The following is a 25,416-nucleotide window of genomic DNA, read 5'->3' on the forward strand; positions in this document are numbered from 1 at the left end:
CACATTTTAGAAGGACTTGGATTTTATTAAAGTGTGTGACATGTTTTTCATAACTCTGACTGAAATAAAGAAGTAACTCACATTTTAAAAATATTGTGACTATGTAAGATACTTTTTTTTCCACTTTGTCTTGTTTTATGTTGGTTCACTGGGAAAAGATATACATTTTAACAAATAGTATTAGGTTGTTTTATTTATCCATATGACAGTATAATAAAAAAATGTATATCTATCCCACATCATACACAAAAATCAGTCCCAGGTGGAGTAAAGACCTAAATGCAAAGAGCAAAATTTTAAAATTAAAAAAATATATATGTAGGAGAAAATCCCCATAACCTGAGTAGAGGAGAAGTTTTTTTCCTACTCTGTAAGTCCTTCACTGTTTAGGGCTTTCTGTTGCCAAACCGTAGTGTAGTTACCAAAATCAAGAAGTTAAACATGATACAATACTATTTTCTAATCAACAGACCCTATTCCTATTTCACCAATTGCTGGTCTAGGATCTAATCCAGGATCATATTGAATTTTATTGTAATGTCTTTAATCTGGAACTTCTCAGCATTGTTTGTCTTTATGACCTTAACACTTTTGAGGAGTCCGGACTAGTTATTTTGTAGACTGCACCTCAATTTTGGTTTGATGTTTCCTCATGATTAGATTCAGCCTATGAATTTTTGGTTTAAGTGATATAGCCTCAGTGTATCCTATTAGGAGGCATATGATGTCAGTTTTTCCTATTATTTACACCTTTGATCATTTGGTAAAGGTGATGTGTTGGCAAGTTTCTTCAATGTAAAATTATTTACCCTTTATAATTAAGTATTTGGAAAGATACTTTTCAGACCATATAAATGTCCTGTTGTCATTTTATCATACTTTTATCCATAAATTTTAGCATCCCTTGATGATTTTTGCGTGCAACAATTATTGTGATGGTCCTCAAGGTGATTTTCAAATTCAGTCATTCCTTCTACATTCATTAGTTGAAATTCTAATGAAGAGCTTACCCTTGTTCATTCATTTCTTTGTGTCAGTATGGACTCATGGATTCTTCTTTTATTATACTACCCATTACTATCATTACTTAATTTGTTGTTTGAATTGTGGAATTTCTTTTAAAGAAAGAAAGAGGGGTGCCTGGGTGGGGTTAAGCGTCTGACCCTTGGTTTTGGCTCACGTCGTGATTGAGCCCCACTTTGGGCTCTGTGCCTACTCAGAGTTCCCCTGCGTGTGCACTCTTCTGTCTCTCTCTCAAATAAATAAATAAATCTTAAAAAAAAAAAAAAAATGAAGAAAGCCCATAAGAAAAACATTGTTCAAAAAAAAGTTTGACAGTGAGTAATATTTTTGTGTTATCTCAGAGAGTTGATAGGCAGAAGTTATTTTTTTGTGGGATTAATGTATACTAACATTTTGGATATTGTTTTGAATATGCTACTTTATCTTCTATATAAGTAACTTTATAGTCACATGTGGTATCTGCTGTTTTATCAGAAGCACAAAGGAATGGAATATACTTTTTATGTTATGTTTATCTTTTTGCATATTTTGCACAAATATTATTTGGATCCAAGAGAAAGAAAAGGAAAAATATAGCTCTTTCAGCTTTTAGCTCAGGGCAGTACATTAAGCTCTACACTAATAGGTTAACTTTTTAAAACTACGCTTTTTGGTGCAGTTGTTATGAAGTATGCCTATCAGCTGCCAGTGACTAACATAGATAAGAGTTAATCTCCCCATCTAGCCACACCTTCCCGCCCTCCCTACTCCCTACCCCCACAATCTAGAATTGCAGTTTAAAAATACAATAAAATAGATTCTCTCTCTCCTCTCCCTCTCCGCCTACCCCCTCTTGCTTTCTCTAAAAAAATGGGGGGGGCCACCTGGGTGGCTCAATCAGTTAAGTGTCCAACTCATGATTTCTGCTCAGATCATGATTTCAGGGTTGTTGGATCAAGCCCCACACCAGGCTCTTAAGATTCTCTTTCTCCTCCCCTTCTGCCCCCCACCTCAAAAAAAAAAAAAGGAAAGAAATAATAAAATAACTCTTTCCTGAATCTGATTAAGATTCTCTCTGTCCTCTCCCTCTGCCCGCCCGAAAAAGAGAAATAACAGTAAAATAACTCTTTCCTGAATCTGATTCTAGTTTAGAAGGACTTGATTTTGAATAATACATGGAGGAAGATGGTGGGTTATGCAGAAGATTTAGCAGAGGCCAGGAATGTATCTAATAATTCACTGGGCTCTTCCAGAAAAGCTGTAATATTCCAAGGGGTAAATAGAGTATAACTCCATGTATATTAGAAAAACTTCAAGGAAATATGTTTTTGATTATTTTCAGAAATTCATTCTACTCTTGGGACCTCTTGTTGTATGACCGTTTTTCTTTTCTTGGATTTCGAAGTGGGCTAGAATAAATAGTTTTTAAGAGAAAAAAAAAGTCGGCTAGGAAGGATAAATATAGGGGAACACTGAGTCTATAGCAGTGCTTAGAAAATACCCTGATGATTAAATAATTTCTTAGAAGACAATTAAGCATTTACTGTGGCAGATATACTTCCTTTCCTTTAGAACCTGAGAAATCCAAAAATCACAATCTTAGTGCAATTCACAAAGACCGGATTACAATATCCAGGCATAGCTGGTATAATCCAAGTTGTGTTTTGTGTTCACAGACAGCTCCTATGACTTCCTGTCTTTAGTGGTACTTCTTTTGACCCACCATTCACTTTGGGTCTTGTGAGCAATCTGTTAACTGTTTTTGGTTACTGCATACTAAATGTATACATTTAGCAATAACAAGGGCCAGTAAGTCTATAGGAAAAAAACTTAGATCATTTTTGCTTTCTTGGTGAAAACTCAAATAGAACTAAAACTCTAAATGGTATAAGCCTTTTTTTTTTTTTAAACTACTTAAAATTTTAAAGCTCAACAACTTAGCTAATTGTATCACCACCAAATATGCTATATATATACTGCTTGCTATTAGTACTTTAATTTTGTCAGTTTTATAAGTCATTAGGACTGTTAGAAACAATTACCTTGGGGCGCCTGGGTGGCCTCAGGTCACTGTCCCAGGTTCCTGGGATAGAGCCCTGCGTCAGGCTCGCTTCTCCCTCTCCCTGTACGATTCCCCTCCGCCCCCCCTCATGCTCTCTCTCTAATAAATAAAAACCCAATTACCTCAAAATTCTAAATGTTTTCAAAAGAAATATTGATAAATTCATCAGCAAGTTACCAGTTTTTGTTACCTGTGGTAATGATTAAGACTTTGTTTTAAATGCTAACAACTCCTTACCTCAGTGGGGAGGGGCAGGGGTGTGATGAAGGAAATTAAGTTAAGACATTTACATAATCGTAATAGACTCTAATGTATATTTAGCTTCCATTTCCTACTTTCATAGCCTACTGCTTCCATATCCTACTCCACCCTTGCCTGTTTAAAATTATTTTTTATATTTTGGCTGTTGATTTTAATAGTAATTTTAAACATTTAGAAGAAAGTAATTTTGAAAACACATAAAACATATAGTAGTATTCCGTTATGTAGAAACACCATCTTTTATTTATACATTCACCCATTTATGGACATTTGGGTTGTGGGTTGTTTCCAGTTTTGAGTATTTGTGAATAGATTTTTTTTAAAGATTATTTATTTATTAGAGAGAAGAGAGCACGAGTGGGGGTGGGTTGGGAGGAGCAGAGGGAGAGGAAGATCCAGACTCACCACTGAGTAGGGAGCCTCATCAGCGGGTCTCCATCCCAGGACTCCAGGATCGTGACCTGAGCCAAAGGCAAAGGCAGACGCTTAACCAACTCAGCCACCCAGGTGCCCGATTTTATTTTTTTTATTTTTTATTTTTTTGAGAGAGCATGCAGAGCCCTACATGGGGCTCGATCCCACGACCCTGAGATCATGATCTGAGCCGAAATCAAGAGTTGGACACTCAACTGACTGAGCCACCCAGTTGTCCCAGTGAATAGATTTTTGTGTGGACACAGGTTTGCATTTCTCTGGGGTAGATACCTGGGAGTAAGATTGTTAGGTGGTGCGTGCTTAACTTGATAAGAAATTGCCAAACTGTTTTCTAAACTGGTTGGTACCATTTTGGGTTGCCACAGCCATGTATTAGAGTTCCAGTTCTGCATCCTCAGCAGTGTTTTTTAGCCATTCTGTTAGGTATGTAGTAGTGTTTCATGATTTCAGTATTCATTTCCCTAATGATTTATGATGTTGCACATCCTTTTGTATATTTATGTTGTCTTCTGTATATCCTGTCCACTGAAGTGTCCAAGTCCTTTGCTTACTATTTTCTTACTATTGACTTTTGAGGGTATAGATACAAGTCCTTTGTCAGATATGTGATTTGCTAATATTTTCTCTAATTTGTAGCTTGTCTTTTCATTCTCTTAACAGTGTCTTTAACAGAGCAAAAGGTTTTAATTTCAATGAAGTCCAGTTTTTAATGGATCATGGTTTAATATGTCTAAGAATTTTCTGCCTAATCCCAGGTCATGAAGATTTTCTTGTTTCTTTTTAATTTTTTTAAGTTTCATGTTTTACATTTAGAGCTATGATCCATTTTGATGTAGATTTTTAATAAGGTATGAGGTTTAGTTTGGTGTTCATGTTTTTGCTCATGGATATCTAATTGAATATCATTTGTTGAAAAGATATCCTTTCTCCATTGAATTGCCTTTGCACCTTTATCAAAAATCATTTGGCTATATATATGAGTATGTTTTTGGACTCTTAGTTCAGATCCAGTGATAAGTCTTGAAATCAGGAAATCAGGTAGCATAATTTTCCGATTTTGTTCTTTTTCAAAATTGTTTTAGCTATTCTCGTTCATTTGTCTTTACTACTTTGCATTTACTATTAAGGATGTAAAATAACATATTTCATTCTCTCATTTCCTAACCAGAATCTATTTTTGATGCCATGTGTATGTGTTTGTGGTTATTTTGGTTAACACAGTGACTTTTTTATCTTGCTTACATTTGGGGAGAGGGGGTCTTAATTAATACATGGCCAGAATAATCCGTGTCCATTACATTCTTTATACATAGAAAAGTAATAACATAGAAAATCTATCAATGTTAGAATCAGCTTGTTGATGTGTATCAGAAAAATTCGGCTTTGATTTTGATTGGGCCTCCCTTGAATCTATAGAATAGTTTGGGAATAATTGTCATCTTCACATTATTGAGTCTTCCATTCTATGAATATAATATATCTCTCCATTTATTTAGCTCTTCTTTGATTTCTTTCATCAATGTTTTGTGTAGTTTTCAGCACACTAGTCCTGTACCTGTTTTGTTAGGTTTATACATAAATTATTATTTTTTAGATTCCTTGGGATTTTTCATTGTAAACAGTCATGTTGTCTGCAGATAGAAAGTTCTGTTTTATTTATGAAATCTCTTTCTTACTGCAGTAAGACAATATGATGTTGAATAGTAGTGGAGGGAACAAACATTCTTGTCTCATTTCTCATTTTAGGGGGAAAGCATTCAGTCTTTGACCATTAAGGATGATGTTAGCTTGTAGGCTTTTTTTTTTTTGCAGATACCTTTTATCAGATTAAGGACATTTTCTTCTTAATTTGCTGAGTTTTTTGTCATGATTGGTTGTTAAATGTTATCAAAAGTTTTTCTGCATCTATTGAAATGATCTATGGTTTTTCATCTTTAATAGGTTGATATTGTGAATTGCTGTCATTGGTTTGCAGTATTGAAACAGCTGTACATTTCCAGGATAAACTACGCTTGGTCATGATGTGTTATCCTTTCTATATAGTCCTAGATTCAATTTTCTGTTATTTTATTGAGGATTAAGTCTTTGCTATAGGACAACACTGTTGTTTTAAAATGAATTGGACAGGGGCGCCTGGGTGGCTCAGTTGGTTAAGCGACTGCCTTCGGCTCAGGTCATGATCCTGGAGTCCCGGGATCGAGTCCCACATCGGGCTCCCGGCTCGGCAGGAAGCCTGCTTCTCCCTTTCCCACTCCCCCTGCTTGTGTTCCCTCTCTCACTGTCTCTCTCTCTGTCAAATAAATAAATAAAATCTTTAAAAAAAAAAAAAAATAAATAAAATGAATTGGACAGTGTTCTCCTCAGTTTTCTGGAATAATTTGTGTAGAATTGGTATTATTTCTTCCTTAAATGTTTGGTGTAAGAAAACCTGAAATTTTATTTGTTGGAAGGCTTTTAACAACAAATTCAGTTTATTTAATAGATCTAGGAATATGCAGGTTATTTCTTCTTGAGTGAACTTTAGTTTTTGTGTCTTTCAAGGAATTTTCTATTTCTTTTAATTGTTGCTATTGACATTTTAAACACCAAAAAAAAGTTTATATCCAGACAGTTGTTTGGTGGCTACACATTCATCCTTTGGTGGGAGGATTGTACCCATTCTACCAAAAAATCTGAGAAGCAGCATAGTATAGTGAGTAAAAGTGTGGATTCAGAAATCAGACCGAGTTACTTAACTTCTTCTGCTTCAGTTACCTCATCAAAAAAATGCAGATATAATAGGAACTACCTCATAAGGTTGTTGTGAAGAACAAATGAAATAATTCATGTAGAGTGCTTAGTAAGTACTAATTTAAATAATCCCATTAAAAATTAATAATCCCACTGTTATCTCTCAGTGGTATCCCGTAACAGTATAGATTTTACTTCGAACTTTTTAGTGTTCCAGCTACAAAGTCTTTTCTTTTTTGTTTTAAATTGACATTTTCTACCTTTTTAAGGCCTTGTCACATATGTGGCCTCTAACTAGGAACATCTTCTTTCTAGCCATAGATAACCTCTTTTTCATCTGTCTCCTCTGAAGATCATATGTGTACTTAGATGCATGCACCTATACACATCTATACACAAACATGTATTACTGTTTCCTTTTCTTTCTGTTATTTTTAGTTTCCACATCAGAATAATGACAGTGCTAATAAAGTGGGAAATATGAAAATAATTGTTTTTGCCAAGGGTAGTCCCTTGGCAATATTGAATTCAGTAAATACATGAATGTGCATTAAAAAAATCACCTGGATATCTTTTCTAAATAGTGTTTCCTGGGCCTCATTTCCAGAGTCTCATCCAGTCAGGGTGGGGCCCACGACTGAGTTTCTGACAAGATTGCTTGTGCTGCTGCTTGTTGGGGGAATACCCTTTTGGGGAAGTCTGCCACAACTTAGTTAGAAGTTTATTGGAAAACTGTTATAAATAGTCAGGACTTCTTCATTAAACTAGAGTATTGGGCATGCCATTTAAGCTCTCTTATTTTCATTAGTGATTGATCTCTTTATCAGACACGGCCTTTATTCTCTTAAAATATGCCTGTCAGTATGCTTGTTGATATTTTCTCTCTCATGTATCTTTGAACTAAAATTTCCTAAGGTCCACTCAGGTCTCATGTTAAAAACATTTTGAATTTAGACCTTTCTTCCCCTTCTTTTATACATTTTTCACTAATTTGTGATTTTAAAGAAACATGTATCTATTTTCTTTATTATACCTAAATACATCTTATTTCTTCACACATACAGATTTTCTTGATTGATACTTTTTTCCATTTTAGTTTAAAAGAAGAATTTATAAGAAAATGTTTATATGTAGGTCGCTTTGAATCCTTAAATGTGTTAAATATGAATTTTATCTGCATTCAGCCTATACATTGTGATTATAATAAATGATTGAAACGGTAATAAACTTAAGGTGTTTGAAGAAGTGTCACTGTTTTTGAAAAAAATCTTTAAGCCATTTTCAGTAGAACTTTGAAGTAGTATAATTTTGAATGTATTTTTGGTTATTTTAGCAGACGCCTATGCTGTGGAACATTTATATCTTCATTTCTATTTTAGGTGCGTATAGCAGCAAAATTCATTATTCATGCCCCTCCTGGAGAATTTAATGAGGTGTTTAATGGTGAGTGTTTAATTCATAGCACTAAGGCTTCATATATCAAGCATCCTTTTTTTAAAAGAATAAATTATATAACCAAAAGAACTAAGCCAGGGGGAGGGGGGAGTATGTAGAAAAATCTGTACTTTCTGAATTATAATGAAAATTTTTGTCACTATGGATTTCATAATGGCTAGAATATATTTATGATATATATGATAATCATGTTTTAATAAGTTAACCACCTTAAAAGAGTATTAAAAGACAGAATTTTAATTTTAGCTCTTTTTTGGAATTGTGAAATGCATTTTTATATTCCTTTTAAAGAAAAACCTAGAATAATATGAACAACCAAAAAGGGGGGGGGGGCATTGTTTCACCATGTTCAGAAGATGAGACCACATGTAAAAACTAAAATTCTTACAAATTAGTTCACAGTATACCTTTCTTTAAACCTCAGGGGCAAACATTTTTATAATTATCTACCATAGATTAGAAATTTAAACTTTTATACAGTCTCCTGGTTGCTATAAAAACTAACAATAGCTCCTCTTTAACAGTGAGAATGACGTGGTTGAAACAGTCACCAAGAAAATGGCCTGTAGTGATCTTTTTACAAAACTTTTCTTAAGCAGTTTTAAGAATAAATTACCATAGGTACTGTAAATGTGTTATTTCTACTTATATATATTTGGCCTTCACTGTCTAAAATTAAAACTAATTTACACAGGACTCTTCAATTTTATTTTTAAAACATTCTGTTCCAGAGTAAACTATTTAAACATGTTTTGAAAGAAGTTTAATCTCTCATTTTCATTCATAGTAGAAGATATAATGGAATCTCACCTCAAAAAAGATCAGGTTTAAAGTCAAAAAATGAAGTAAAAATTTTGTAAAGTTAAAATTACCCTTGAAAACTCCTTAAATCACCCACAAACTACAATACATGATTTATTGCATACAGTTACATATGATAATTTTTATGCATAGAGAAAGAATGGGGTCTACACTGTATTCTGCCTTTTAAGATAATTGTAAAGTCTAAAGTAGTGAATTGGGAAGTTGGGAGAGAATTCACAAATATTTCTGCTTCCTGTATGGTTAACTTCAGCCTCTTTGTTCCTTAGGTTCAAAAGTTGGCATGTAATTTGAATTGATAATGGTGAAACTGCAGTAAAGTCAGTGGCCCCCAAACTCTTGTGTAATTTATAGAACCAAGAATAAGTCGTAATTCTAGACGTTTTTTCACTGAATGTCCTTACCTTGAATTAAATGCCCTACAAATTTGTTAATCAGAAAGACCCTAAAAGAATGTATGAGTCCTAGAAATTGCTTTTCTAAGTCTCACTGGAAATTGATGTCGGTAAGTTCTGCGTTTGAATGAAATACTTCTAACATCTCTCAGTTTAGAGAGATATAAAAGATATATAACATTACATAAATATGATAATACTATGCATACTGGGTTTTCCCCTTCCTGTTTATCATGTTATGGATGTATTTCATGTTGATAAATACATATCTACATTTTTTTCACATCTACATTGTTTTTAATGGCTGCTCAATTTTACACTGTTTATAAGAACTGTATATAGTCTGTTTATATTGTATTTAACCAGTTCTTAATGGAAGATGCTTAGGTTATTTGTGTTATTTTCATTTAATGAAAAGATTAGGATACTTGTAGTATGTACTTTATGATAGCAACTGTATTAAATAGCCAAGTGTGTAGGAAAAATAAAGAAAATAGACCAAGATTAGAATAGAATTTTGTTTGGTGAAATTACGTGATTTTTTTTTCTTTATTGTTTCACAGAATGCTTAGATTTTCCAACAAAAGTATTTTTTTAAGTTATGTTTTAATGATGAGTAGGCAGATGTCTACATATTGGGTCTAAAATTAGAACAGAATTAAGAATCAATAACCAAAGTGAGATTGCTAAATCAAATAAAGCATTTATCCATATTGAATTAAATGCATTCATCTGTTGTTTGAACATGAGCTGAGGACAGAAATGTCTACATCTGTGCTCTGTTCACAAGTGGTTTCTTGCTTAATCCCCTTTTGTATGAAGCAAATTCGTTTGAAACTCATGTTAGTGTTGTCAAACTAGGAGGCAGACATCTTTTGCAGCTCTCATCAGACGATCTTTTTGATGGAGCTTGTCTCCATTTTAGTTCCTTGGAAATACAGTCTGCCTACATTGGCTATTAATTAATAAGGTATAAAATAACATGTACAGGTTTCCCCTGCTATCCGAAAATAGAGCATTCTATGAAATCTTTCTTAAGTTGAAATGGCATAAAGTGGAGAAATAAGTACCATTTGGTAAAAGTGAAAAATCTCCTTGGATTCTATTCAGTTAGCAAAAACAGGTAAAAGCCAAGTAGCATAAAGTCAAGTTTCAGATAGCTGGGGAAATTTATATTTCTATTTAATTCCCTCTTCTGTTCCTAACCAATATCTTTTAGAAAATAATACCATGGGGTGTTTTTGTGGTTATTTTTGTCATCAGAGTAAAATTTTGATCTTGCTTACATGTTAGGGGGTGGGGAAGAGTGGGGAATGTTAATACATGACCAAAGTAATCTGCATTCGCTACGTAGAAATTTCAAACATATAAAAATAATAATAGAGAAAACATAATACTTGTTTTGCAGATGTTCGGTTACTGCTTAATAATGATAATCTTCTCAGGGAAGGAGCAGCTCAGTAAGTATTATATATTATGTTAACATAGCTAGTGATATGATGAGAAAAAATGTTTTAAAGGTGGTTTTTAAGCACTAATCTCTGAAATAGATATTTGCACATCAAGTTTAAATATATATATGTTACATGTATGTACTTAGCTAGAAGAGAAATATTTTTGATGACGTTTAAATATATATATGTATTATATGTCTGTACCTAGCTAAAAGAGAAATTTTTGATCACAGAGGGACATAGGGACACAATTATGACATGAAATTCTCTATTCATTGAGTATTTGGCTTATATACTCAGTACTACATTTTGGCATTTGCAAGGTTGGATAAAATTATTTGGAAATTTTGATTTTTGAAATTGTGATTGCTTTTTTATGCAGGTTTTACTTTTTGTTAAGTGTTTGACCCTAATAGATTTTCGAGGATTAGGAGTTTTATTCTTTCATAAATACCTAATATAGTACCTGATTCAAATAACTAGGCAGTTCTAAATCCTAGTATATCATCTTTGGACCAGTGACTGTAATCATGACTTGCTACAACTGTCTTAGGATTTCAGAGAAGTAATTGATTTTCTTCTCTATTCCCACCTCCAAAAGTAAGGTGGAGACTCATACAGTAGGCTAACCAATTCCATTACTCATTGGAAAATGACAAAATTAAACAGATTTTTAGGTGCCTTGCAAAGAGTGTTTATTATCCATCCAGACACCTTTTCTCACACTAATATTGTACCCGATATGTGAAATCCTGAACAATGGGGGAAATTTCATCTTACTCTTTTTGTAATGTTTCAAGGCTTTATCAGATCTGTCCTTTACAGTTAACCCTAATGAAGGTAGAGGTTCAACAGACTTTTAGGCATATCTGATTTTGCTTCTGATTTAAATTCCTGTTATTTTTTAGTAGCAACTGTTAATTATTTGTTTTTAATCCCAGTATAATTAACATATAGTGTTATATTAGTTTCAGTTGTACAATATAGTGATTCAGCAATTCTGTACATTAGTCAGTACTCATCACAATAAGTGTATTCTTGGGGCGCCTGGGTGGCTCAGTCGTTAAGCGTCTGCCTTCGGCTCAGGTCATTATCCTGGGGTCCTGGGATCTAGCCCCGCATCGGGCTCCCTGCTCTGCATGAAGCCTGCTTCTCCCTCTTCTACTCCCCCTGCTTGTGTTCCTTCTCTCGCTGTGTCTCTCTCTGTCAAATAAATAAATAAAATCTTAAAAAAAAAAAAAAATAAGTGTATTCTTAATCCTCTTCACCTCTTTCACCCTATTTATTACTTTTATTGTGAGAAAATGTACATAATATAAAATTTACCATTTTAATTATTTTTAAGCATACAGGTCTTTGGCATTAAGTGCATTCACATTGTGTAACCATCACCACTATCCATCTCCAGAACTTTTTTTTTTCCCAAACTAAAACTCCATACACTTTAAACAATAATTTCTCATTCTTCTCTCCCCTCTGCCTCTGTCGACTACCATTCTATTTTCTGTCTCTATGAATTTGACTTCACTAGGTGTCTCATAGAAGTGGAATCATACATAATTTGTCATTTTGTGACTGGTTTATTCTACTAAGCATAATGTCTTCAGGGTGATCCATGTTGTAGTACATGTCAGAATTTCTTTTTTAATACTGAGTATTTATATACCACAGTTTACTTATTCATCTGTCAGTGGACATATGGGTTGCTTCCACTCCTGTTGATTATTAAAGTGCTTTATAGAAATCAATTTACTCTATATTTTTGACTTTAGTGATTAGCTTCTGAGTGAATGGCTACTTATTCCTAAGTTCTTTAAACCTTATTTAAATTATTTGTGTATTCAAGTAAAATTAATTTTCTTTATAATAGCATATGGCATGTTGACAAAAATCTTATGGAAGTAAAGAAGATGTACAGCATTTACAACTTGTAACAACAGTACTTTCAAAGTACTTTTCCTCTCAGTTCTCTGTGGTAAATAAATGTGTGGGTTGTTTCAGATAGGTGCAAGAATTAGTGGGGTTTTTTTTTGTTGTTATCAGTTAAGAAAATAAGAAACTTGATTTATTGAAAGAACAAGAGTTTTTCCTCAGCAGAATAAAGTTTAATGAAGGTCAAAGAAATATTCATAATTACGTAAGTGGTATGAAATAGCCATACATTTGACTCAAACGTGATTAAAGTATTGAAATTTTATTTGTCCAAAGAAGTAGTTATCTGATGATGGTTTTTATATTTAAATTAAATAAATTGGATTTGTTCTATAAAGAAATTAGAATGTGATCTACATTTCTCTTTTATTATGAAACATGGGGACAGTTGTGGTCCACATTTCAAGAGATATATACATTGAAATGGTCAATACTATGATATTCTAAGGAAACGAGTCTGAAGAAATCAGTAACTAATGATAAAATAAGATGCTTATTGTATGATACTAAGAAAAAAACATCAAAACCTCAAGTAGAAAGTTCAGATTGTCTTGCATGTAGTTATACTATCAGTAAGTGATTGCTAACTAGATGAACACTTAGAGAAAATATTGTTTCTTTTTGTTGACTTCAGTAGTAGTCTTCATTCCAAATTTCTCAAAACTATTCATTTGAATTCATTTTGTAAACATTTGAGGGTATCTGTGAAATAAGAAATATACCTTAAATCATTGATTGACTTTAGAACTATGTAACTCTGGTTCACAGTGTCCTCTCCATGAAATAATTTTCAAGCAAAAATAGTATTATCCTCATTGTTCACTAGACTTGGTTCTGAATTACTTTTAAAATAATCTTCAAACCCGGTTCGTCCTCCAAAGAAGATTCATCACCTATCATCGAGGCTGTCCAAAACTATGTAACGGAAGCTTGCAAAGCATTGTAAAAAAACATTTAGAATGTGTCCTAGTGGCAGTTTCACCAAAGGAAGTGCATAGCTGTAGTCGCATTTCTTCTTCAGTTGTGATCTTTGATACTGAATTTCTTTTGTACAAGTACTTCTCTTTCTTACATATATGTACTCCTTTCTTCCTTTCTTTCCCCTTTTCCCTTTGCTTTAAGTCTTTTAGTCTTATTTTTCCCCTCTTTTTATCTTTCTGTAAGGGGAAAAACATGGCTATTATTCATAAGAGTGGTTTTAATGGGATATTTTTCCTAAGGGCACAAATTCAGTATGTTTCATAGTATGTAAAAGTAGACATACTGAAGCGTCAGTACTGTCAAGTCTAACTTTTAAATACCCAGAAAGAGCCTTTTATTCAACTGAACATATGAATGCCAGACTTCACTATGATGATGACATAAATTATTAGCCTCTTAGGGATTTTCTAATGGGAAGTCAGATATGTTTAGTATTGGGCCAAATTAAATAAAATATCATAATAGAGGCATATCAAAGGCCTTTGGAGCCCAAAGGGAGAAATTTTTAATTTCTCTTTAGAAGTGGTTTTGAGCTGAATTTAAATGATGAACAGGGTTTGAATAGTAAATAGGGAAATAATGTGGCTAAACTGAAGGAGACACCTGGTGAAAAGTATAGTATGTGACTGGTGCATGACTAATAGTAATGGGTATAAAAATCTAAATATAGGAACAGGTATTTAGAAATGGATGATTTTGCTATAGAACTCTTAAGAGGGCAGAGAAGTCACTGTTCTCACTGTGTCTGGGTAGAGGAGTGGGTGAGTAGATGATGAGTAGGTAGATGGAGTAAGTTTCTGAACTGGCAGGGACTTCGGAAGTCAGCTAGTCCAAACCCGTCTTTTTATAGATAAGGTAAGTGGGCCCCATGCTAGCTAATAACGGGGTTTGGACAGAACCTAGGTATTCTATATTCTGACTCCTAGGTTAGTATCTTTACCACTATACCGTGTAACTGTCACCTATTTAACTTGCTTTGAGCGTTTAAGATAAAATTTTACCTATTTTCATACTCAGTTGTCTCCTTTTCAGATTTCCTATTCTTCGCTCACTCCCAAGTAGATAGATGGATCAGGTTTGATATTCTGGGCAGTAAAAGGCCTAGGACCAAGTTACTATCTACATTTATTATTTACATATGTCTTTCACTGGAAAATGAATCCTACTTTTTTTTTTTTTTTTAAGATTTTATTTATTAATTTGAGAGAACGAGACAGAGCTGAGAGAGCACAAATGGTGGGGAGGGGTGGTAGAGGGAGAAACAGATTCCCTGCTGAGTAGGGAGCCCGATGTTGAGCTTGATCCCAGGACCCTGAGATCATGACCTGAGCCGAAGGCAGACGCTTAACTGACTGAGCCACCCAGGCGCCCTGAATCCTACTTTCTAAGTGATCTAGAATACTTTTTTTTTTTTTTTTATAAATCTCAAAGTAGTGTTGAAATAAATTCACTTAAGGGTTGATAACTGCCTGGCTATGTTGAGGCTATACCTAGAAAAATTATAATTTTAATGAATTAAGGAAATCAGAAGTGAATAGCTACTGCCCTCTCCCTTATCATGCATTTCTATGTTTACCCCCATCTTTTTTGAACATGCAGTGTCAGGAATTTGACAGGTAGTAATTTAATTCTCTTTTGCTATTTTTACATTTACTAGTCTGCTGTTAATTTATCGGTGATGGCTTTGCTCAACCAAACATTCCTTTCTAGAGGAGACTCAAGTAGCTAATAACCTGAAAATTCAGTGGATGTCTTGCCATCTAGAAAACCTTCCAAGTAGATAGATTAGGTTGACAGATGTATTTTTAAATTTTAAAATACTCAATATCTTTCTGTTAAGTGTAGAAAAAAACCTCAGGTTATAGATTTAATAAAATATAATATGGTCCTTACATATTTTTCAGGTAATTTTTTGTACTATGAGAATCTTTCCTATAAATGTATTACATAATTATGTAGTATTACTTAACTCATATGAGAGTAGAGAGGCTTTATTCTTGAATCCATCTTGTCACCATTTCTTAGTTTAGACTCTAGTTCTAATATGGACATTTGCCTAATAACAACCTAACTGCCTTTTTTTTTTCCCCCTTGGCTCTAGTTGCTCCACTGTCCAATTGTCATACACACTGCTGCCAAATTAATCTTCTTTAGAGGTAGTTAGGTTCTTTCTCAGAAAGCTTCAGTGATTCTGCTCTGCCTCCCAAATGAAGTAATTATTCTATCAATCAGGGCCTTTCATTTTAATTCAGTGAATATAATTGAACACATGCTGTGTGTCAGGCATTGAGCTTGATGCTTTCTGTGATGTGGACCTAACCCATCTTCCCATGTGTTTTGTTTATCCTGGTCCCCTCATTGAAAGACTCCCTTCTTCCCATCCCCCCAGTTTCTGCCGGAGCGCCTGCTCATTATTTCAGGGCCATTTCTCAGTGGCAGATTTCTAAAGAAATCACCCCTAAAGCTCTTCTTCTTATTTTTTAAAATGTGTAGTCTCCTTGATGCTTTCTTTATTGGTCATTGTTTTACAGTACTTTCTACTTCATGTTATGGTTATATTTATCTACTATCTCTCCTACCCAACTGTAAGTCCTTTGATCATAGTCTGATTACTCCTTACATCTCTCATAGCACCTACTCTTTTTCCTGGTGTGTTGTGTACTCAGTATACACTTGAGTAATTAGATAGGTATCTTACAGATGGCTAACCTTTAATAACGGGCCTTTTTCTTTTTTAGTGCATTTGCACAGTATAACTTGGACCAGTTTACTCCAGTAAAAATTGAAGGTTATGACGATCAGGTATGTTGCATATGAACACGGGATCTGACTTTTCTTTGTTTCATTTATAATAGTTAATATATTCAGCAAGAACTTTGAAGTGGTATGTTTAAAGATACAGTGTTCATTTTAATCATGGCCTCTTATGGGCAAAATAATTGAAAATTTGGTTTTTTTTGTTGAGACCAATAATACTACTAGCAGAAAGTCCCTTTTAGAAGTATTCAAATGTAATTCTTTTAAGATTTTAGAAAATAATTGCTTTAAATCTACTTTCTTGTTTTTTATAGGAAAAAAAATCAATCCTATATTAATCCAAAATCTAGAATATATATTAGTAAGATTTATATCATATTTTGGTTGCTCTGGAATTCTACAGTTCTTCATGTGAGTAACTTAGCATTTAGTAATTATTAAATCTTTTCTTTCCAAAGTGAAAGTTAGAATTGCTAAGAAAAGCCACCAAAGGTCACTAATTTTGGTGTTTTTTTGGGGGGTTTTTGGGGTTTTTTGGTGTTTAGAGTTATTAATAATCGAACAGTGATTATATTCGTATTGTGCTTGTGTGAAGCACAACTTAATACAAAACAGTATGAAGAAGGAACTGGTAGGTGGAAGATGAGAGAGTTGTAACAATTAATTCTTAGTGGCTAGTTATCTCAAAGCTTGCATTTGGCATTATTCATTATGTAATATGTAGTCTTGTATTTACAGGGGGAAAAGAGAGCCTAGACAGAAGATGACTTGTAACTGCAGAGAAAACAAGCTTATATATATATGTATATATATATATATATATATAGACATGCGTGTGTGTATGTATACACACATATATATGAACCTATATAGTGTTTCATTTTATGAATCTCCTATATTTATTTTCTTGGGAGATTTTTTGGGTGGTTTTTTTTTGGGGGGGGTCTTTCTTTTTCTTTAACTGTAAACAAAGCTGTATTGTAAATCTTTGTACCTCTGGGCACATTGACCATTATTTTCTTAAAATACATCCCTAAAAGAATATTTGTCAGCTCCCAAACTCATTTATGAACCTAGCATAATATTAATACTTAAACCTGATAAAGATAAAACAAAAAATCAAACTAATCTCACATATGACTATAGATTTAAAAACTTTATTTTTTTTTTAAACTTTAGATAGATATTAACAAATAGCATCCTGGAATATATCAAAAGAACGACAAATCAAGACTAAATAGAATCTGTTACAAGAATGCATGAGTGATTTCATGTAAGGCAATATACTGGTCTTATCTATTAATCAGCAAATCAAAGAGAAAAACTTTATGATGCATCAATAGACAGTGAAAGGGAATTGAAAAATCCAGCAGCTAGTCCTTATTACAAAAACCCTGAGTAATCTAGGGATAGAAGAAGACCTCTTAAGTATAGTAGATTGTTTAACAAAAATCACAGTAAATATCATAGACTACAAACACTAAAATAATTGTAGTTAAAATAGAAATTTGCCAGGTTTGTCTGCTTATTACTATCTAACCTAATGGAGGTATAGCAAATAAGACAAGAGAATGAGAACTTTTAAAAGCTTTATAAAAAGGGCGCCTGGGTGGCTCAGTTGGTTAAGCGACTGCCTTCGGCTCAGGTCATGATCCTGGAGTCCCAGGATCGAGTCCCGCATCGGGCTCCCTGCTCTGCAGGGAGTCTGCTCCTCCCTCTGACCCTCCCCCCTCTCATGTGCTCTCTCTCTCATTGTCTCTCTCTCAAATAAATAAATAAAATCTTTAAAAAAAAATAAAATAAAGCTTTATAAAAGTAAATAAAACTCTTAGGTTACATGATTTATATAATCAGCTTCCCAAATAAACTACTAGGCTTAAAACAATTTTGTGAGATGGCTGAATTTAAGGTAAGTATACAAAACTCATTAGCTGTCCTCTATTGCACCAAATAAGTACTTTATACTAGAAATGGTTGGAGGGGGAGGAATTCCATTTTATTTGGTAAAACTATGCGTTAACCTAGGAATAACCTTAACAAGAAAGGCAAAGGATTGTGAAGACAATGGTGGTTGTCTTCTTAAAACACAAAACAGGATATGAACAATGGAAAGGCAACACCACATTCCATTTTGAAAATAGAAAGTTAAATTATTTACAAACTAAAATACAAATTTATTGCAATTTGATTTGAATCCTAATAGTTTTCTTAATTGGTCAAATGTTCATGAAGTTTATGCAAAAAAATACATGCTTGGAAAAAAAAATGTAAGAACAGTAAGAATGGGTAAAAGAGAATTCCTTTACTGGTTAGCAGAAGAGGCTTTACAACCAGTGTGAAGTCAAATCAGGATGGTTTTGTATAAAGTAGACAGAGATCAGTACAGCAGCATACAGAACCAGAATTCAGTCCCAAAATGTATGAAAATTTTTATGTGTGACAAGATTATAATTTAGATAGGCATAATAAAAGATTGGCACAACTGGTTTCTGTTAAGAAGGTTAATTTGAACCTCTGTCTCATACAACATAGAAATTAATTTCAGGTGGATTAAAAATGTGTAAATTTTAAAGGAGTCTATATGTACAATACTAGGGCAGGGAGACCGTCTTAAACAAGTCTGGAAACCCAGAAACTATAGAAGAAAAGATGGACATTTTGCTACATAATTACTATTTTAACCATAAGATGAAACATACCTTAAGCAAAGGACTCTTATAAATTAATAAGAAAATAACAACAAAAAAACACAAATGAAAAATATTAAAGAATATTTGCTCACAGAAAAACAAATGGCCCACACACAAAAAGATGTTTAAATCTGTCAGTAGTCAGAGAAATGTAATTAAAGTAATGAGATATTTTATACCCATCAGACTGAAAAAAGAATCGTATCCCTGTTGATGGGTGTAATGTGAGAGGAATATATCTTATATACTGTTCATAAAAATGTGGATTGTCACAGCCATTTTTTTGGAAATGTATTAAAAATTAAAAACATACAGATCCTTTACCTCCTGTCCCCACTGCTGGGAATATATTTGAGAGAAATGGAAGCATCTAATGGAAATGAAAACATTAGCATGTTAAAATAATATGTACAAAAGTACTTATTTTAACATTTTTATATGTACTCATTCCTCCCCCCAAAAAGAAAACAGCCTGGAAATAAAAGAGATGGTCCGTCAATAGAGGAATGGCAGAATAAATTAGGTTATATCCACATTATGGGATATTACGCAGCCATTAAAAAGAACGGTGAGAGGTTTACCAGTTGACTTTGAAGGATTTCTGTAAGGTGTTTATATTGAAAAAAGCCAGATGCAGAAAAATATGTGTACGTGTGCATTTTCATTCCATTCTGGTAAAGCAGTGACCAAAAAAAATCCTGTATGTGTGTATATGTATACATAGATGTGTTTTTATTTATCTATGTGGGATTGTATGGCTGAAAAAAATTGAGAAGGATATATCCTGTGTGTACATGATTTATATCAGAGGGTGGGGGAGGTTCTGACATAGGTAAGGAGTCAAAGATTGGAGAGTTGCAAGGGAAGAACAAGAGGGGAAATTTTGAAATAAAGCACAGAATGCCAAATTTATGCATGTACAACTTAAATGTATATAAAAGAATAAATTACATGTTTAAAAATTTGAAAGTCAGTTGAAAACAACTGTCAGTGAATAGATTATAAAAACAAGCAGACCCTTCACAGTAGAGGAGATTGTGGGCCCAGGAACAATATAGGACACACTGAAGAGTATTCTCTCTGGGTTAAAGCTATTCTTGTAAAAGCTATTCTTGTAACCATTCTCATTGAAGGTTATTACCAGTTCCTTAGTTTCGAGAACTGGAAACTGATAATGGAAATAGTAAACTGTTTATAGCTGTAAAAAAACAAAAACAGAAACAAAAACTCCAGCAATATATTAGAAGATGCATTCTTTTCACCAGGTAGCCAGAAGTTATATTGGGAGAAAATCAGATCCACTAACCTTAGCTGAACGAGAATAGCCTCATTTGAATTATTATAGTTGTGCCAAATAGTTAAACCAATTGCTTGAAGTAGAATTATTTTACAGTGTTAAGGACAAAACTTAAGTGAATGTATATTCATATATATCAGTACTTAAATGCTATTTTAAATACTTTTTTTTTTTTTTCCAAAATTCATTGCACCATTGAAGGTATTGATAACAGAACATGGCGACTTGGGAAATGGAAAGTTTTTGGATCCCAAAAACAGAATCTGTTTCAAATTTGATCACTTAAGAAAGGAAGCAACTGATCCAAGACCATATGAAGCAGAAAATGCAGTCGAATCATGGAGAACTTCAGTAGAAACTGCTCTCCGAGCTTATGTAAAAGAACATTATCCAAATGGGGTCTGCACTGTAAGTAATCAATATGCATATTTTTCTTTTGTCGTATGTAAATATGACAGTGTTTTTATGATCTCCTGAAATCTGTAACTTACAGAACTGGCATTTTATAACTTGCCATTGTTTTTTTTCTTGAAGTAAATATTTCTAAGAATGTTTTCTCGATGGGGCGCCTGGGTGGCTCAGTTGTTAAGTGTCTGCCTTCCCCTCAAGTCATGATCCCAGGGTCCTGGGATCGAGCCCTGCATCGGGCTCCCTGCTCAGCGGGGGGCCTGCTTCTCCTTCTCCCATTCCCCCTGCTTGTGTTCCCTCTCTCGCTATGTCTCTCTCTGTCAAATAAATAAAATCTTAAAAAAAAAAAAAGAATGTTCAAGAAACTCTAAATAATAAATATATTATGATTGCCCAAAATGGAAAAATGGTTGTACCTTGAATTAAATCCAAGTAGGAATTGTCCATACATTGATTAGAGCATGATGCTATAGGATTCTTTAATCTCATGTTAATAACTCATCTCAGTAAGTTTAGATCAAACTTCTTTCAAGATCTTAGAACAAATTAAATTATTTGGAAGTGGAATCATGTCCTTCCTGTTTTATAATCAAGTCTCTTTTTTAATGTGGTTCTTTCATAGTTTTAACCTGTTTTTTATATTTTCAGTATGAAATATGGTAGAAATTAGGAGTCCTTTTTTTTTTTTTCTTTTTCTTTTTTTTTTCGTAAGATTGTTTATACCCAGGTAGGCTTTTCAGGTGCCCACCCCACCCCGCCCCCAGTTTGTTTGTGTTTCTATGATCTTCTCCATAGCCAGGGAGATCTTTTGAAATACAGATCAGATCATGAAAATCCCATGCTGGAAATCATTCAAAGATTTTCTATTATACTTAGAATAGAGTCCAGGCTTCTGAACATGGCTTTCACAACCTTCTGGACCTGGCCTCTACCTACCTCTGGAACCTAAGGTTACCATATATCCTGTTTTATACTTGCTGTCCCAACATAATTATTAATATTACCAGTAGCATCCCATTTCACTCTCAGAAGTTTTCTGGTTAGGACAGAAATTCATATGATCCCCTTAAGTATCTAGCTTTCAGTAATTACTTCAGGAAAAATTACAGCATAACCTAAAATACTTCACAAATTCCTTGAATTATAACCTTGTTGATTAGGATTATTTTGGAAGAATAACTCAAGAATAGATAGTTAGGTTATGTTAGAGAGTCCTTATTTGCTCCTGGAGGATTGAAAGGTACAAATTATCCATGACTTTTAAAGCAATAAACAAGAGGTGAAATAACATCATCATACCATCACAGGCATTCTCTTAATGACCTTTCTTGGTTAAAAGTAAGTTAGTTTTCTCACCTCTGTACTAATACTTTGTAAAATGAAGAAATGACAATCTCTAAGATTGTGCAGGAAACAAAGATGATAATCACAGTGTAGGTCCAGTTTTTATCTGTATGGAAACAGCCAGATTGGTATCTACATGTTTAAAATAAATTGTCTACACTTCTTGTGATACCTGTATTTGGAATGAATAGTATGGTATGTCTAGGATGTTTGTGAATATTTTTAGAGTATAATAATGAGTTTTACTTTATAAATTTTGTGCTTTTTTGTGATTCACTAAGAATTTGTGATTATAGGTGGACATGTTTGAGTACTTGTTTTTCTAGCTACTATATTAGAATGATGACCTACTCTCTTTTCTTTTATATGTTCCTACCAAAGTGCTGTACATTTTTTTTTTTTTTTTTGGTACAGGTGTTTAAAGCTGACTATTCTGTGGCTCTGAATTCACTCTTCTCTTTATTTTCTTTGCCATTAAGGTATATGGTAAAAAAATAGATGGACAGCAAACCATTATTGCATGCATAGAAAGCCATCAGTTCCAAGCAAAAAACTTTTGGTAAGTTAAAAATTTGTTTTAACAAAATTTTTTGGGGAATGTTGACATTTATATCTTTTGTAGTCCTTGCTTTATTGGTTGGACCTGTACCTGTTTGTGTATAACTAAGTGCAGTCTAAACATAAAACTTCAGCCTTTTGATATAAGAAAGGTATTTGCTCCATAATCAGCATAATTATTTAAAGGTAGTGGTAAATCCATTGACACTCAGTGAATAAGAGTGTGGGATTGTATTGAGTGTTTTTAGAGACTTGGAAGCAGCATCCTAAGGGAACATTTGTGCCTGCGAGCAGACCAGTTGGCAGGCCCTTATGCTCATTCTGAGAAGGGATTGTTCCTGAATGAGACTTAATATGGGAGAGGAGGACAGAGGTAATTATAAAGGGAAAGAACAATGATTTTTCTGGTGAACTTCGGGGGCTCTGAAGTAGGTGTTTTCATGTGGATTGGTCTGTGCTTGGTTGGCCAATGTAAGGAAGTAAGACATATTTTATACAGTGAGGCAGATTACAATCATAATTTCATTTTAATTGAATTATAATTTTGTAATCAAATTCATTGATTATTCCTTATAAAAGTCCAGTCCCGTAAAGCACTAACTTTCCCTATTAATCTTGGACCTTTGACAAGTTGTTGAGTCTTTGTATTTTTAGACAAGACTATTTCTGAGACAGCTCCTTTATAAAATTCTGAGGCTCTACAAGACTTTATAAATTCAGAATTGAATGAAATCTTTACCTTTACCCTCTTTTTTTGTTAATACATGCTAAGATCATCAGAGTAAATATAGTCATAATATTTGACTTGTTTAGCCAAGTTGGTTGGTTGTGCTCTGGAGGGTAAAGTAAGAGGTATCAGTAACCCCTGTGGACTAATTTGGTTCATGGCCCAAGATTGCTCCACTATTTAACCATCTTAGAAATAAATGCAAGGTTACAAGGTTAACCAAGAACATTTGGAGAAATGCAGATCCATTATCACTGAAGGAAAATCAATTCCATATGTAAACATACACCTTAATGACAAGCTGCAGTTCCCTAAAGATTCTGGTATATAAAGTTACTTTTATGGACTTAATAAAAGTGTAGGTTCTCCATATTAGGCATAAAAACTTGTAGCTGTAACCTACCAATATCCTAAAGAAAGAAATCTATTAATTTATGCAATTTGTGCCAAAATATGTATCATAAAATCAGTCTTGTTGAGACTGTATTAAAGGAAAATTCATGTTACTAAGTTTTACTTCAATATATATTGGAGATGTTATAGTGAATTTACTAATTAGTTTTCAAAAATAGAATTTATTTGAGCTTTAGCCTGTGTAAAATGAAGATGTTTGTTTTTGAGTTCTCTGTTCTCACTAATTTGCTTCACATATCTGAATTTTTCTCCTGAACTACCACAATGAACATTATATCGTGGAAGTTAAAAGTGACTTCCCCTTTTTAGAAAAGATAAATTCTAAATGACAAAGTGCTAGACATAACATACTACAATAATCTCAGTAAAATCTAAATATTTTGCTACAAAGAAATAGACTTCAGTTCACCTAAAAATACAGATAGAATAAAAATCAAAAGATATTAGTCATGGATGTTTAATAGATTTCACTGGGACATTCTCTTCTTGGTCTCTACTCTTTCCCTAGTGTCTAGCCATATTGGAGGCTTAATAAATGTTTGTTGAATAAACACATATTTGTAATTACAGTGTTAATAGAAGAGAAGGGAAGAATATAAATAAAGGCTAGGACATCTTGACTGTGTACTCCGTTGATAAAAGAGTATGACTCAGCATCATTTACCATAACTATGTAGTAATAATGCCTTTGGAAGGATTTTTTGAAATAGTTCTTAAATTGGTACCAGTACTAGATTTGAAATTCCTTTTTTCTTTTTGTAATCAGTGTTTATATATGCATATTGTCATAATAAATCAGAAATGTATATGCTTAGAACTTACTAGTGCTCAATACTAATACCTAAATAAAAGGAATAACTTCTTTCGGAATCATGAAATAAAAATAAATAGACCTAGGTTCTTTGTCCAACTGAGTGAGCTACTTATGGATAATTTTGAATGTCACTCAAAATCAAGGCATGGTATAAAATTCTCTTTTATTCTGTAGATCATACACATTGTTCTAATGGTAGTATTTTTCAAATGTTAAGTGCTAACTTTAGGTATGAGTACTCTCATTCTCTAGATTTTCATGGTTGGGTAGATTGCAAGAATATTACAAGGAACCCAGAAGTAATTTTATAGCAAAGCCAGTATAGTGATCCGATAACTGTGAATTTTTCAGAATCATATGCTATTGTTCAAAAAAACCTAACAGGTATAAACTTGCCTTTGTGTTTAGCATACAAAGAGCCAACAGAGGTAGAAGGAAAGTTGCCATGAAAAGGCCAAAAAAAGGATAAAATTCATTATCTGGGAGACAGAAATGAATAACAACATACTGGTTGCTTGTTTGTAATGTCACAATTTCCTACCATTAATATGTGTTAATTTGTAATTTTGAGAAGTGAGAGGAGGCGGTACCTTTTATGTGGAAATTTAATCCTAAAACTGGAAAAGAAAAATATTCTGACACTTATAACTCCTTATATAAAGCCTTTCTCTTTCCAGATATCAAAACCTTTAAAATACTGTATTACTACCCATTCTTTTTAAAGTTATTGGTACTTTGTATTATTCAGTGTATGTCAGACTGCATTGACGGTATTTGTGAAAACCCTTGGTAATCTGAACATTTGTTCAGTTTATTCTTTTTTTTTAATTGAAGTATACTGAACACACAATGTTACATTAGTTTCAGGTGTATTATAT

The 25,416-nt window shown here is 33.3% G+C and overlaps 1 protein-coding gene across 1 annotated transcript in view; it reads left to right on the forward strand.

The window, feature by feature from the left end:
* CAPZA2 (capping actin protein of muscle Z-line subunit alpha 2) overlaps positions 1-25,416 on the forward strand; it is a 60,136-nt gene that overhangs the window by 24,400 nt on the left and 10,320 nt on the right. The window contains exons 2-6 of the mRNA XM_078059491.1: positions 7,870-7,933; positions 10,571-10,622; positions 16,268-16,331; positions 20,475-20,681; positions 22,505-22,584. Coding sequence (XP_077915617.1) covers positions 7,870-7,933; positions 10,571-10,622; positions 16,268-16,331; positions 20,475-20,681; positions 22,505-22,584 — 467 coding nt within the window. The remainder of the gene's footprint in view (positions 1-7,869; positions 7,934-10,570; positions 10,623-16,267; positions 16,332-20,474; positions 20,682-22,504; positions 22,585-25,416) is intronic.

This window comes from Halichoerus grypus, chromosome 12, assembly GCF_964656455.1.
Source record: "Halichoerus grypus chromosome 12, mHalGry1.hap1.1, whole genome shotgun sequence".
Lineage (NCBI taxonomy): Eukaryota > Metazoa > Chordata > Mammalia > Carnivora > Phocidae > Halichoerus > Halichoerus grypus.